Source organism: Ursus maritimus, unplaced genomic scaffold (genome assembly GCF_017311325.1).
Source record: "Ursus maritimus isolate PB19 unplaced genomic scaffold, ASM1731132v1 scaffold_3, whole genome shotgun sequence".
NCBI lineage: Eukaryota > Metazoa > Chordata > Mammalia > Carnivora > Ursidae > Ursus > Ursus maritimus.
Genome location: NW_024425563.1, coordinates 15,112,476 through 15,126,162, shown reverse-complemented (window position 1 = coordinate 15,126,162; position 13,687 = coordinate 15,112,476). Strand labels below are relative to the sequence as shown.

At 41.3% G+C, this 13,687-nt stretch overlaps 1 protein-coding gene across 1 annotated transcript in view; it reads right to left on the bottom strand.

The window, feature by feature from the left end:
- The window catches only part of SVOPL (SVOP like), a 71,789-nt gene that overhangs the window by 41,627 nt on the left and 16,475 nt on the right, over positions 1-13,687 (bottom strand). Inside the window, 1 exon segment of the mRNA XM_008697425.2 lies at positions 12,533-12,661. Coding sequence (XP_008695647.2) covers positions 12,533-12,661 — 129 coding nt within the window.

Here is a 13,687-nt window from a genome sequence, read left to right as displayed (position 1 = left end):
AGAAGCGGATCGCTTCAATACCCTGTACACCTTAGACTTACACAATGTCGTACGTCAATTACAGCTCAGTAAAGCTGGGCGAGGGAAAAACAGAAGAACAGCCTCTCCCACAGGCATGCCAGCCCTGGTGAGAACCTACAGCGTTTCTCTGTACTGCGGGGGTCCCTGCTTTGTGTCACTCCCCACCTCTCCGGCGATGCCTTTTGCTCTGTCATATGTCCAGCATCCTTGTACTCGGTCAATCCTCCTCTTATCAAAAGCTGCACTTAGCCATGGATCTAAGGATGCAAAGTCTGACTGATAAAAGTCATGGAAGACCTTAAATGCCAGGACGAGGATTCTGGGCTGAGGGGGCAGCGTGGGGGAGGCACCGAAGGCTCCTGAACAGAAGGGGTGGAATTGGTATTTGAAGAATGCTTGTCTGACAGTGTTGTGCTGGAAGACATCACGGGGCATGGGGCAGGAGGTGGCAGTGTGAAAGAAAGAGACGGGATGGAAAAGCCACTGTTGTAGAAGCCCCAGTGGGATGGTCAGCTGATCAGGGTCGGTGGTGCAGAGGTTTGCAATGACTCAAAGGGGGGCACCACAGTGAGATGAGCATGAGTGAACCCCTGTTTCAGGCTGCAGTGTGAAAGAAACCAGACACTGTACTGTAAATTCCCCTTACATGAAATAGAGGCAAGGCAAACTCATAGAAACAGAAAGTCGAAGTTACCAGGGCTTGGGGGTGGGTAGGAGTGAGGATTTACTGCCTCACAGAGTGTCCGTTCAGGATGATGACAAAATTCTGAATGTATTTGATGCCACTGAATTGTATACTTCAAAAATGATGACACAAGCAAATGGAAGATAATCCATGCCCATGGATTAGGAGAACAAATATTATTAAGATGTCTATATTACCCAAAGCAATCTACAGACTTATTATAATCCCTATGAAAAATCAACAGCATTTTTCAAAGAACTAGACAAATAATCCTAAAATTTGTATGGAACCACAAAAGACCCCGAATAGTCAAAGCGATCTTGAAAAAGAACAAAACCAGAGGTCTCATAATCCCAGATTTCAAGATATGCTACAAAGCTGTAATAGTCAAAACAGTATGGACCTGGCACAAAAAAAAAAGATACATAGATCAACAGAACAGAATAGAGAGCCCAGAAATAAACTCCCAATTATATGGCCAATCAATCTTTGACAAAGGAAGCAAGAATATGCAATGGGAAAAAGTCTCTTCAACAAATGATGTTGGGAAAAATGAACAGCTACATGCAAGAGAATGAAACTGGACCACTTTCTTATACCATATACAAAAATAAGCTCAAAATGGATTAAAGACCTAAGTGTGAGATAAGAAGCTGTAAAAATCTAGAAAAGAGCACAAGCAATAATTTCTCTGACATCAGCCATAGTAACATTTTTCTAGATGTGTCTTCTAAGGCAAGGAAAACAAAAGTGCAAATAAACAGTGGGGACTACATTAAAATAAAAAGCTTCTACACAGCGAAGGAAACAATCAACAAAACTAAAAAACGACCTACTGAATGAAAGAAGATATTTGCAAATGACATATTCAATGTCATTTGAATTCAACTAACAATTCAACTAACTTTGGGTTAGTATCCAAAATACATAAAGCACTTATACAAGTCAACACCAAAAGAGCAAATAACCCAACTAAAATATGGTCAGAAGACATGAACAGACATTTCTCCAAAGAAGACATCCAGATGGCCAACAGACACATGAAAAGATGCTCAACATCACTCATCATCAGGGAAATGCAAATTAAAACCACAATGAGATACCACCTCACATACCTGTCAGAATGACTAAAATAAAAAACACAAAAAACAACAAGTATTGACGAGGATGTGGAGAAAAAGGAACCTTCCTGTACTGTTGGTGGGAATGGAAACTGGTGCAGCCACTGTGGAAAACAGTATGGAGGGTCCTCAAAATATTAAAAATAGAATTACCATATGATCCAGCAATCACACTATTCAGTATTTAGCCAAAGAATATAAAAGCACTAATTTGAAAAGGTATATACACCCCTATGTTTATTGTAGCATTATTTACAAAAGCCAAATTATGGAAGCAACCCAAGTATCTACCCATAGATGAATGGATAAAGACGAGGTGGCATAAATATATGGTGGAATGTTACTCAGCCATAAAAAAGAGTGAAATCTTGTCATTTGCAATGACATGGATAGATCTAGAGGGTATAATGCTAAGTGAAATAAGTCAGTCAGAGAAAGACAAATACCATACTTCACTCAAACGTGGCATTTAAGAAATAAAACACATAAAGAAAAAACAGACAAATACAAAAATACTCTAACTATGAAGAACAAACTGATGATTACCAGAGGGGAGGTGGGGGTAGGGGGTGAATCTCCTTCAAACAGGTGAAAGAAATTAAAAGTGCACTTATCAGGATGAGAAATGAGTAACGTATAAAATTGCTGAATCACTATATTTTATACCTGAAAATAATGTAATACTGTACACTAATTATGCTGGAATTAAAATTTTTAAAAATCCTTCCCTGAAAAAAAAAGATTATAGCTGACCCTTAAACAACATGGATTTGAACTGTGCAGGTCCACTTAAATGTGGATTTTTTTAAATATATATAAATACAGTACTGTAAATGCATTATCTCTTCCTTACAATTTTCTTAATAACATTTTCTTTTTTCTAGGTTACTTTATTGTGAGAATACAGTATATAATACATATTACATACAAAATATACGTTTTTGTTTTATTTTGCTTAGAGAGAGAGAGAGTGGGGGAGAGGGGCCGAGGGAGGGGGAGAGAGAGAATCTTAAGCAGGCTCCATGCCAAGCACAGAGCTCTATCTCACGACCCTGAGGTCATGACCTGAGCCAAAATCAAGAGTCAGTTCCTTAACCAACTTAGCCACCCAGGTGCTCCCCATACAAAATATATATTAACCAACTATTTATCTCATCAGGAAGGCCTCTGGTCAACAGAGGTTATTAGTAAAGTTTTTGAGGAGTCAAAAGTTACTCATGGAATTTCAACTGCACGGGAGGGTCAGCACCCTTAATGCCTGTGCTGTTCAAGAGTCAACTGTACTCACTTTAGAATCTTGGATTCCTCCCTATTCTTTTCTGAGATCAGTTTCTTAATTTGACAAATGAAAGTAATAATATTTGCCAACCTCATAGGGTTTTCTCTAAGTATCAAATAAAAAATGTACATAAAAAAAGAGAACAAAAATGGAGATAAAAAACATATAAGGAGAACTCTCCCCTCAGGAAGTTCAGTCCTCCAATAAGAGTTTTTTGTCTTGGAGAGGAGTTAAGCTGGTGGAGAAGTAGGGGGTGCCCTTTTTCAGCTGGTCCCCCGAGTCCAGCTGGATATCTACCAAACCATCCAGAACACCCATGGAATCAGCCTGAGATGCAGGAAGATACATCTGGATCTCTACAAATGAACATCTCCAGCGCTGAGTATTGAGGTACGAAGTGGGGAGTCATGAAACCGCACACAGATATGGGAAGATAAACAGAAGGGGGAGGGAGCCGCCATGCTCGGGTGCTGGTAAGCGGTAGCTACCTGCACTGGGGAGTGGGCAGACTCGGGGACCGGCAGCCACGGAGAAAGGAGACTGAGACCGGGAGCCCGGGAACGCGTGCGATCAGTCTGAAAACCGGAGCTCCGGAGTGCTCACTGGAACCGGACTAAGACCGGGAGCTCGGGAGCACGCACACAACCAGACTGAAAACCGGAGCCCCAGAGTGCTCACTGGAACTGGACTGAGACCAGGAGCTCGGGAGCGCGCGTGCGTCTAGACTGACAACCAGCGATCCAGAGCACCCATGAACCACACTGAAACAGGGAGCTCGGGAGCGCGCAGGAACTGGGGCGGCTGGCGGTGTTAGAAGCACAAAGGACAGAGACGCGCCGGCCCTGGAAGTGCGGGCTGGGACGCCGGGTGGGGGATGCATATCCCCGGACGCTGTAGGGTTTCGCAGCACCGACAGAAACAGAGTTAAAGAGGCCAGGAGAGCTCAGTGGAGAGCGGACTGCGATCTCTCTGTTCTGAGACAGAGGCTGGGATTCGGCCACTGTGGCTCTGACTCTCAGAAGAGCCATAGAAAACTACCAGGGAACAAAAGCCTGGAAATACCAGCTCACATTGTGCCCATCCCCATCCCCCCTCGCAGGGGACACGGAGACTCTACCGAAACAGGGTTGCCTGAGTATCAGCGCGGCAGGCCCCTCCCCCAGAAGGCAGGCTGAAAAATCAAGAAGCCCACATCCCTAAGGTCCCTATAAAACAAGTGCACACTGCCTGGGTCCTGGTCAATAATTTGCGCTCTGGGCAACCCCACAACCTCTCCTCATCAGAATGAGGAGAAGGAGAAATCCCCCACAGCAAAGAAAAGATAATGAGTCAGTGGCCTCTGCCACAGAACTGATGGATATGGAAATAACCAAATTATCAGAAATGGAGTTCAGAGTAACAATGGTCAAGATGATGTGTAGACTTGAAAAATATATTAACGAGAATGTAGAATCTCGAAGGGCGGAAATGAGAGCGAATCAGGCAGAAATTAAAAATGCTATGAATCAAATGCTGTCAAAACTAGATGCTCTGATGACCAGGGTAAATGAGGCAGAAGAAGGAATTAGTGAATTGGAGGATGGGATGGTAGAAGAGACAGTTAAAACAGAAACTTGCCTCAAAAACATCCAATCTCAAGAATGCAGGTTACGGGAGATTACTGACTCAATGAAACGTTCCAATGTCAGAATCATCGCATCCCCGAGAGGGTGGAGAAAGAAAGAGGTCTAGAAGAGCTATTTGAAAAAATTGTAGCTGAAAACTTCCCTAATCTAGCAAAGGAAACAAGCATTCATGTCCAAGAGACAGAGAGGACCCCTCCCAAGTTCAACCACAACAAACCTACGCCACGTCACGTCATAGGGCAATTCGCAAATATTAGATCCAAGGATACAGTATTGAAAGCGGCCAGGGCGAAAAAATTTCTCACGTACAGAGTCAAAAATATCAGAATTACATCAGACCTGTCTACACAGACCTGGAATGAGAGAAAGGGTTGGGGGGCATTTTTAAAGCTCTATCTGAGAAAAACATGCAGCCAAGGATCCTTTATCCAGCAAGGCTCTCATTCAGAATTGATGGAGAAATAAGGAACTTCCAAGATCGCCAGACACTGACCAATTTAGTAACCACGCAACCAGCCCTACAGGAGATATTAAGGGGGGTTCTATAAAAGTAAAAAGGCCCCAAGAGTGATACAGAACAGAAATTTACAATCTATAGAAACAAAGACTTTACAGGCAACATGACATCATTAAAATCACATCTCTCAATAATCACTCTCAGTGTGAATGGCCTAAATGCTCCCATAAAACGCCACAGGGCTGCAGGTTGGATAAAAAGACATGACCCATCCATTTGCTGTCTACAAGAGACTCATCTTGAACCTAAAGATACATCCAGACTGAAAGTGAAGGGATGGAAAACCATTTTTCATGCCAATGGACCTCAAAAGAAAGCTGGGGTAGCAATTCTCATATCAGACAGATTAGATTTTAAACTAAACTATAGTTAGAGATACAAAAGGACACTATATTATTCTTAAAGGATGTATCCAACAAGTGGATATGACAATTATAAATATCTACGCCCCCAACAGGGGAGCAGCAAGATACACAAGCCAACTCTTAACCAGAATAAAGAGACATACAAATAAATATATGTTAATAGTAGGGGACCTCAACACTCCACTATCAGCAATAGATCACTTAAGCAGAAAATCAACAAAGAAACAAGAGCTTTGAATGACACACTGGACCATCAGATGGACCTCATAGATATATACAGAACACTACACCCCAGAACAACAGAACTCATTCTTCTTGAATGCACATGGAACGTTCTCCAGAATAGACCATATACTGGGTCACAAAACAGGTCTCAACTGATACCAAAAGTCTGAAATTATTCCCTGCATATTCTCAGACCACAATGCTTTGAAATTGGAACTCAATCACAAGGAAAAATTTGGAAGAAACTCAAACACTTGGAAACTAAGAACCATCCTGCTCAAGAATGGTTGGATAAACCAGGAGATTAAAAATCAATTTAAACAATTTATGGAGACCAACGAGAATGAAACACAATGGTCCAAAACCTACGGGACAAAGGTAGTCCTAAGGGGGAAATACATAGCCATCTAAGCCTCACTCAAAAGAATAGAAAGATCTAAAATGCAGTTTTTATATTCTCACCTCAAGACGCTGGAGCTGGAACAGAAGAATAGGCCTAACCCACGCACAAGAAAGCAGTTGATCAAGATTAGAGCAGAGATCAATGATTTAGAAACCAGGAGCACAGTAGAGCAGATCAACAGAACTAGAAGCTGGTTCTTTGAAAGAATAAATAAGATTGATAAGCCACTGGCCAGACTTATTCAAAAGAATAGAGAAAGGACCCAAATTAATAAAATTATGAATGAAAAGGGAGAAGTCACAACCAACACCAAGGAAATAGGAAGGATCATTAGAAACTTTTATCAACGGCTTTATGCCAATAAATTAAACAACCTGGAAAAAATGGATGCCTTCCTGGAAATCTATAAACTACCAAGATTGAAACAGGAAGAAACTGATTTTTTTAAAAAGATTTTATTTATTAATTTGACATAGAGAGACAGCCAGCGAGAGAGGGAACACAAGCAGGGGGAGTGGGAGAGGGAGAGGCAGGCTTCCTGCTGAGCAGGGAGCCCATGCAGGGCTTGATCCCAGAATGCTGGGATCACGCCCTGAATGGAAGGCAGACACTTAACGACTGAGCCACCCAGGCGCCCCAGAAATTGATTTTTTAAACAGACCGATTAATTATGAAGAGATTGAAGCAGTGTTCCAAAACCTCCCGAAAAACAAGAGTCCAGGGCCTGATGAATTCCCCGGGGAATTCTACCAAACATTCAAAGAAGAAATAATACCTATTCTCCTGAAGTTGTTTCAAACAATAGAAACAGAAGGAAAACTACCAAACTCATTCTATGAGGCCAGTATTACCTTGATTCCCAAACCAGGCAAAGACCCCATCTAAAAGTAGAATTATAGACTGATATCCCTGATGAATATGGATGCCAAAATTCTCAACAAGATCCTAGCTAATAGGATACAACAGTATATTAAAAGGATTATCCATCATGACGAAGTGGGATTCTTCCCTGAGATGCAAGGGTGGTTCAACATTCGCAAATCGATCAGTGTGATAGATCATATCAGCAAGAAAAGAGTCAAGAACCATATGATCCTCTCAATAGATGCAGAAAAAGCATTTGACAAAATACAGCATCCTTTCCTGATTAAAACTCTTCAGAGTGTAGGGATAGAGGGTACATTCCTCAATTTCATAAAAACCATCTATGAAAAGCCTACAGCAAATATCATTCTCAATGGGGAAAAGCGGGAAGCCTTTCCCTTAAGATCAGGAACACGACAAGGATGCCCACTCTCGCCATTATTATTCAACATAGTACTAGAAGTCCTTGCAACAGCAATCAGACAACAAAAAGGGATAAAAGGTATCCAAATCGGCAAAGAAGAAGTCAAACTGTCTCTCTTCGCAGATGACATGATACTCTATATGGAAAACCCAAAAGAATCCACCCCCAAACTACTAGAAGTTATAGAGCAATTCAGTAATGTGGCAGGATACAAAATCAATGCTCAGAAATCAGTTGCATTTCAATACACAATGAGACTGAAGAAAGAGAAATTAGGGAATCCATTCTATTTACAATAGCACCAAAAATCATATGCTATCTCAGAATTAACTTAACCAGAGACGTAAAGGATCTATATTCTAGAAACTATAAATCACTCTTGAAAGACATTGAGGAAGACACAAAAAGATGGAAAAATATTCCATGCTCATGGATCAGAAGAATAAACATAGTTAAAATGTCTATGCTACCCAGAGCAATCTACACTTTCAATGCCATCCCGATCAAAATACCGAGGACATTTTTAAAGAACTGGAACAAACATCCCTTAAATTTGTGTGGAAGCAGAAAAGGCCCTGAATCACCGAGGAATTGTTGAAAAGGAAAAACAAAGCTGGGGGCATCACAATGCTGGATTTCGAGCTGTACTACAAAGCTGTGATCACAAAGACAGCATGGTACTGGCACAAAAACAGACACACAGACCAATGGAACAGAATAGAGAACCCAGAAATGGACCCTCGGCTCTATGGGCAACTAATCTTTGACAAAGCAGGAAAAAACATCCGGTGGAAAAAAGACAGTCTCTTCAATAAATGGTGCTGGGAAAATTGGACAGCTATATGCAAAAGAATGAAACTTGACCACTCTCTCACACCATACACAAAGATAAACTTCAAATGGATGAAAGACCTCGATGTGAAACAGGAATCCATCAAAATCCTAGAGGAGAACATAGGCAGCAACCTCTTTGACATTAGCCACAGCAACTTTTTTCATGACACATCTCCAAAGGCAAGAGAAACAAAAGATAAAATGAATTTATGGGGGCTTCATCAAGATAAAAAGCTTCCGCACAGCCAAGGAAACAGTGAAAAAAACTAAGAGGCAGCCCACAGAATGGGAGAATATATTTGCAAATGACACTACAGATAAAAGACTGGTATCCAAGATCTACAAAGAACTTCTCAAACTCAATACACAAGAAACGAATAAACAAATCAAAAAATGGGCAGAAGATATGAACAGACACTTTTCCAATGAAGACATACAAATGGCTAACAGACACATGAAAAAGTGTTCAAAATCATTAGCCATCAGGGAAATTCAAATCAAAACCACTTTGAGATACCACCTTATGCCAGTTAGAATGGCAAAAATTGACAAGGCAGGAAACAACAAATGTTGGAGAGGATGTGGAGAAAGGGGATCCCTCCTACATTGTTGGTGGGAATGCAAGTTGGTACAGCCACTCTGGAAAACAGTGTGGAGGTCCCTTAAAAAGTTAAAAATTGAGCTACCCTATGATCCAGCCACATTGCACTACTGGGTATTTACCCCAAAGATATAGACGTAGTGAAGAGAAGGGCCATATGCACCCCAATGTTCATAGCAGCATTGTCCATAATAGCTAAATCGTGGAAGGAGCCGAGATGCCCTTCAACAGATGACTGGATTAAGAAGATGTGGTCCATATATACAATGGAATATTACTCAGCTATCAAAAAGAACGATTTCTCAACATTTGCTGCAACATGGATGGCACTGGAGGAGATAATGCTAAGTGAAATAAGTCAAGCAGAGAAAGACAATTATCATGTGGTTTCATTTATTTATGGAATATAAGAACTAGGAAGATCAGAGGAGAAGAAAGGGAAGAAGAGGGGGGTAAACAGAACGGTGAATGAACCATGAGAGACTATGGACTCTGGGAAACAAACTGAGGGCCTCAGAGGGGAGGGGGGTGGCGAAATAGGATAGGCTGGTGATGGGTAGTAAGGAGGGCACGTATTGCATGGTGCACTGGGTGTTATACGCAACTAATAAATCATCGAACTTTACATCAAAAACTAGGGTTGTACTGTATGGTGACTAACATAATATAATAAAAAAAATTATTAAAAAGAAGAGTTTTTTGTCTTTTTTTTTTTTTAATGTTGCCGAGGAATATAAAAAGACTTGAATAGTGGGAACATATACTGTTATCAAAATAAAAATATTTAATATTATAAAAGTGTCAATTCTCTTTATGTATTAACTAATAATTTCACACTATCCCAATTAAACTCTCCTAGGTTTTGGGGGGATATTAGGAAAAGATCGTAATAAAGTGACTTCAAAGTTGTTCTAGAAAAATAGTACTGAGAAAATAACTTGGAAAATTCTGAAGAAGAATTTTGACAAGGGGGACTTACCCTACTAGATATGAAAAATACTGTAATTAAAAGTGTCACTTTGGACCAACAATTAACCTGTATCCTTTTCCCAACAACATGAAATGCCCTCTTTATTATATAATAAGTCCCTATATATCCTTGAATCTACAAATCTAGCATTAGAACACAACAGAGAATTCAAAAATTGACTTAAGAATACAAAAGATGGATTATTCAATAAAAATATATGAGTGCAAATGGTTAGCCATTTAGATATGACAAAGCTAGACCTGTACTATGTTTCTTATATTCAATTAAACCCAGACAGATCCAACATTTAAATAGTAAGTATAAAACCAAATTAACCCAATAGAAAGGAGAAGGATACCAGAATATGGGGGTAAAAGGTAAGTTTGAAACCACTGAAAAAAGACAGCAGTAAAAACATTAATAAATCTAAATAGATACCTGCTTAGAGAATAATGTCTAATTAAGGGAAACTTATGAACAACATGAAACAAAAACACAGACGCACATAATTTGGACAATGAGACTGGGGCAGATCAGAATTTACATCTTCAAGGTCCTTGTATTGTTCAGACAGCAAATAAGGATACTAAACAACATAGATATTGTGGGTACACGTTTTCAATATTTAAGGGCTACCTCTATAATAAAGAAGGGAATGCACAAATTCCAAGCTAGTAGAAAGCAGCACAGGGGGGAGAAAAGCAAACTGAATCACTCTAATAAAAGGTAGGAAAGGAGAAAATGAAAGACACGGTTAAGAGGAAATATTAAATAAAATGGTAGAAGTTAAGTCCAAATATGTGCATAATCACAATAGATATAAATGGATCAAAGTCATTACTAAAAGATACAGAATACCAGACTGAGTGAAAAAAAAAAATAAAGATCAGCTATATATTTACAAAAGTTACTTTTCAAGCAAAGCAACACAGAAAAGTTAAAAGTGAAGTCTGGAAAAAAGACACATCAGGAAAAAAAGCTAACTTAAGCTAGTTTTGATATATTAATATGAGAGAAAATAAAATTTAAGGCCCAAACCAGTATAAAATAACAACATAATAAGGTTAATCCATGAGACTAAGCCAATCGTATGTTAGGAAGAAACAAGATATTTTCAAAATATATGAAGTAAACCGTCAGGACTATAAGGAGAAAGGAATAAAGCCATCATCTTATTGGAAAACTGTTACTCAGCCGGGCAAAATCCGGCCCAATTAACAATATACAACAAAATGCGTATACTCAGTGAGAACACGCGCTCTTTTCAAGCACACATGGGACAACAATGAAAAGCCACTATGCAGAGAACAACAGAGAAATCTCCAGTATTCCAAATAATTGATAATATCCTCTGACCAAAATGCAATTAAATTAGAAACAAAGAATAAAAAAGAGCATTAACAGATAACTCACTGGTTAAAGAGAAACTCAGAGCAGTTACAAAATAGACATAAAAATAAAATTCCTCTGTAACAAAACTTGCTAAATGCAGCTAAATACTTCATTAAAAATCAAAAAGACTGACCATGAATGAGCTAAGTATTGAACTCAAGAAGCTAGAAAAACATAAAAAGCTATAGGAGAAAACAAAGAGTAGAAATTAACCAGACTACCAAAAAAAATCAATAAAGAGAACAACAACAACAAAAAAAATCCTTGTTCTTTGAAGTTAATACGCAAACCTCTAGTAAGAGGACCAAGAAAAAAGAGAAAGGCACAAATATACAGCATTAAAATGAAAGAGGGGACACATGAAGTAGATTTTCGAAACTTCTAAGAGAACACTGGGAACAATTTTATATCAATAAATTTGAAAACCTAGATGAGCTGGACCATTTTCTAAAATATATACACTACCAAAATCGCCTCAATCAAAAGTCTTAAACCAAAGTAGACTCTAACCTTTACATGAATTAAATCATAGTTTTAAAAACTCTTCCATGTAACACCCCATTATTATCCCCCACTGCTCCCCTCAAAATAAATATTAGGCATAAACGACTTTAGAGGCAAGTTGCAGCAAGCATTCCATAACCATATTCCAACCACAAGCAAGAGGCTAATTCTCTCTTACATAGAGTGTTGCTGAGTTGACGGGACAGGTGAGGAAGGTACCACTGGTACCTGTGTCCCCAGGTGGGTGGTGGACGCTGGTGTGAGAAATGATTTCAGACTGACCTTAAGGGTTCCTGGAACCATTAGGATGTAAATGCCAAGTTTTGTTTTAAGAAATCATTTAATGAGGTTTATAAGTTTGATATCACTTCCCATTTATATCATTTATATCATTTATAAGGCCAGTGCAAGAACATAAAATGATAAAACAATCTCTCAGCCATAAACAAAGACGCCAAGTCATGTGACTTGCTCTGCAAAATAGAGGTTATTATGCCCATTTCATGGATGAGGAAAGCGAAGGTAGGTAACTTGTTAGGGCCACCTGGCTCTCCACGGAGCCGGGTCTAGGCTGGGTCTACTCTGCTCTTTTCCCTCATCCCTCCAGGGCGAGGCTAGAGAGCGGAGGTCCCCTCCCCTCTACCCTTCCAGGACTGCCGGGATCTCTGGTGGGGGGAGAAGACCTCCCCGCCGGGAACTTACCAGGATGGGCTCCACGAGCTTCCCCTCCGGCATGACCGAGCGGTTCATCTTGGCGATGCGCTGCAGGGTGGCGAGGGCAGCCTGAGTGTTCCCAGTGGAGACATTGAAACGAGCGGACTCGGGAATAAACTGGGCACAGAAGGAAAGAGCATCAGAGTTCAACTGCTGTGGACCCCGGGGCTTCCATGATGACTCTTATACAGTCACACATCCCGGTGCGTGTGCAAGCATAAAGCCACACAGTAGAGCAGGCGGCTTCGGCATTCCAAGTTGACCTAGAACAAATAGGGTCATGTCCCCCTTTTATAGTCCCAACTTGAGGACAGCGGGCCGATAGGGAGCCCAGCCTACTCGTTAAGGCAGGGAAAGGCTTACATCCATTTGGTGAACAGCTGCCCCACGGCCCCTGTACTGCCCTGTCACCCCAGCCTCGCCCCAGGAACCCTGCGATCTCCCACACGCAACAGGGCACAGCATGACTACAGCAGGGACCTCTCGCACCCACGAGGGGAAGAAACCCACTGATCCTTGAATGCCATACTCAGAAAACACTACAGGCTGGGGCGCCTGGCTGGCTCAGTCAGTTCAGCCACTGATGTCGGCTCAGGTCAAGATCTTGGGGTCCTGGGACCAGGCCCCACGTCAGGCTCCACCCTGAGCGGGGTCTGTTTGTCCCTCTCCCTCTGCCCCTCCCACCCGTTCATGCTTTCGTGCTCTCTCAAATAAATAAATAAATATAAATACATACATACATACATAACAAGACAGGCCTCCATGGAGGCTGGGACCTTGAGAATCACCCGGAACCACTCCCTGCCCTTTATGCCTCACAACCAATCGAGGCGGGCTGGTTCTTCCTCAGAAAAGCACCTCCCCCAGCAGCTCCCTGCTCCCCGTCCGTGGCCAGCAGGCAGCACAGATCCTCCTCGTCTCCCACCAGGAGGATTCTGACTGCTTTCCTGGCGTTTTCATGTTCCCTCCCACCCAGGCTCCATGCAGCCGTGAACCAGCTCCCCAGCACACAACCCCTTCCATGCCACCGGCGCCCCTTGCCTTGAAGGCCCTCGTCATCCGGACACAGGCCTGTCCTGGCGCCCCGCCTCCCACCAGCACCCTTCATTCCAGCCTACCTGCTCTCCCCCAGACATATTCTGC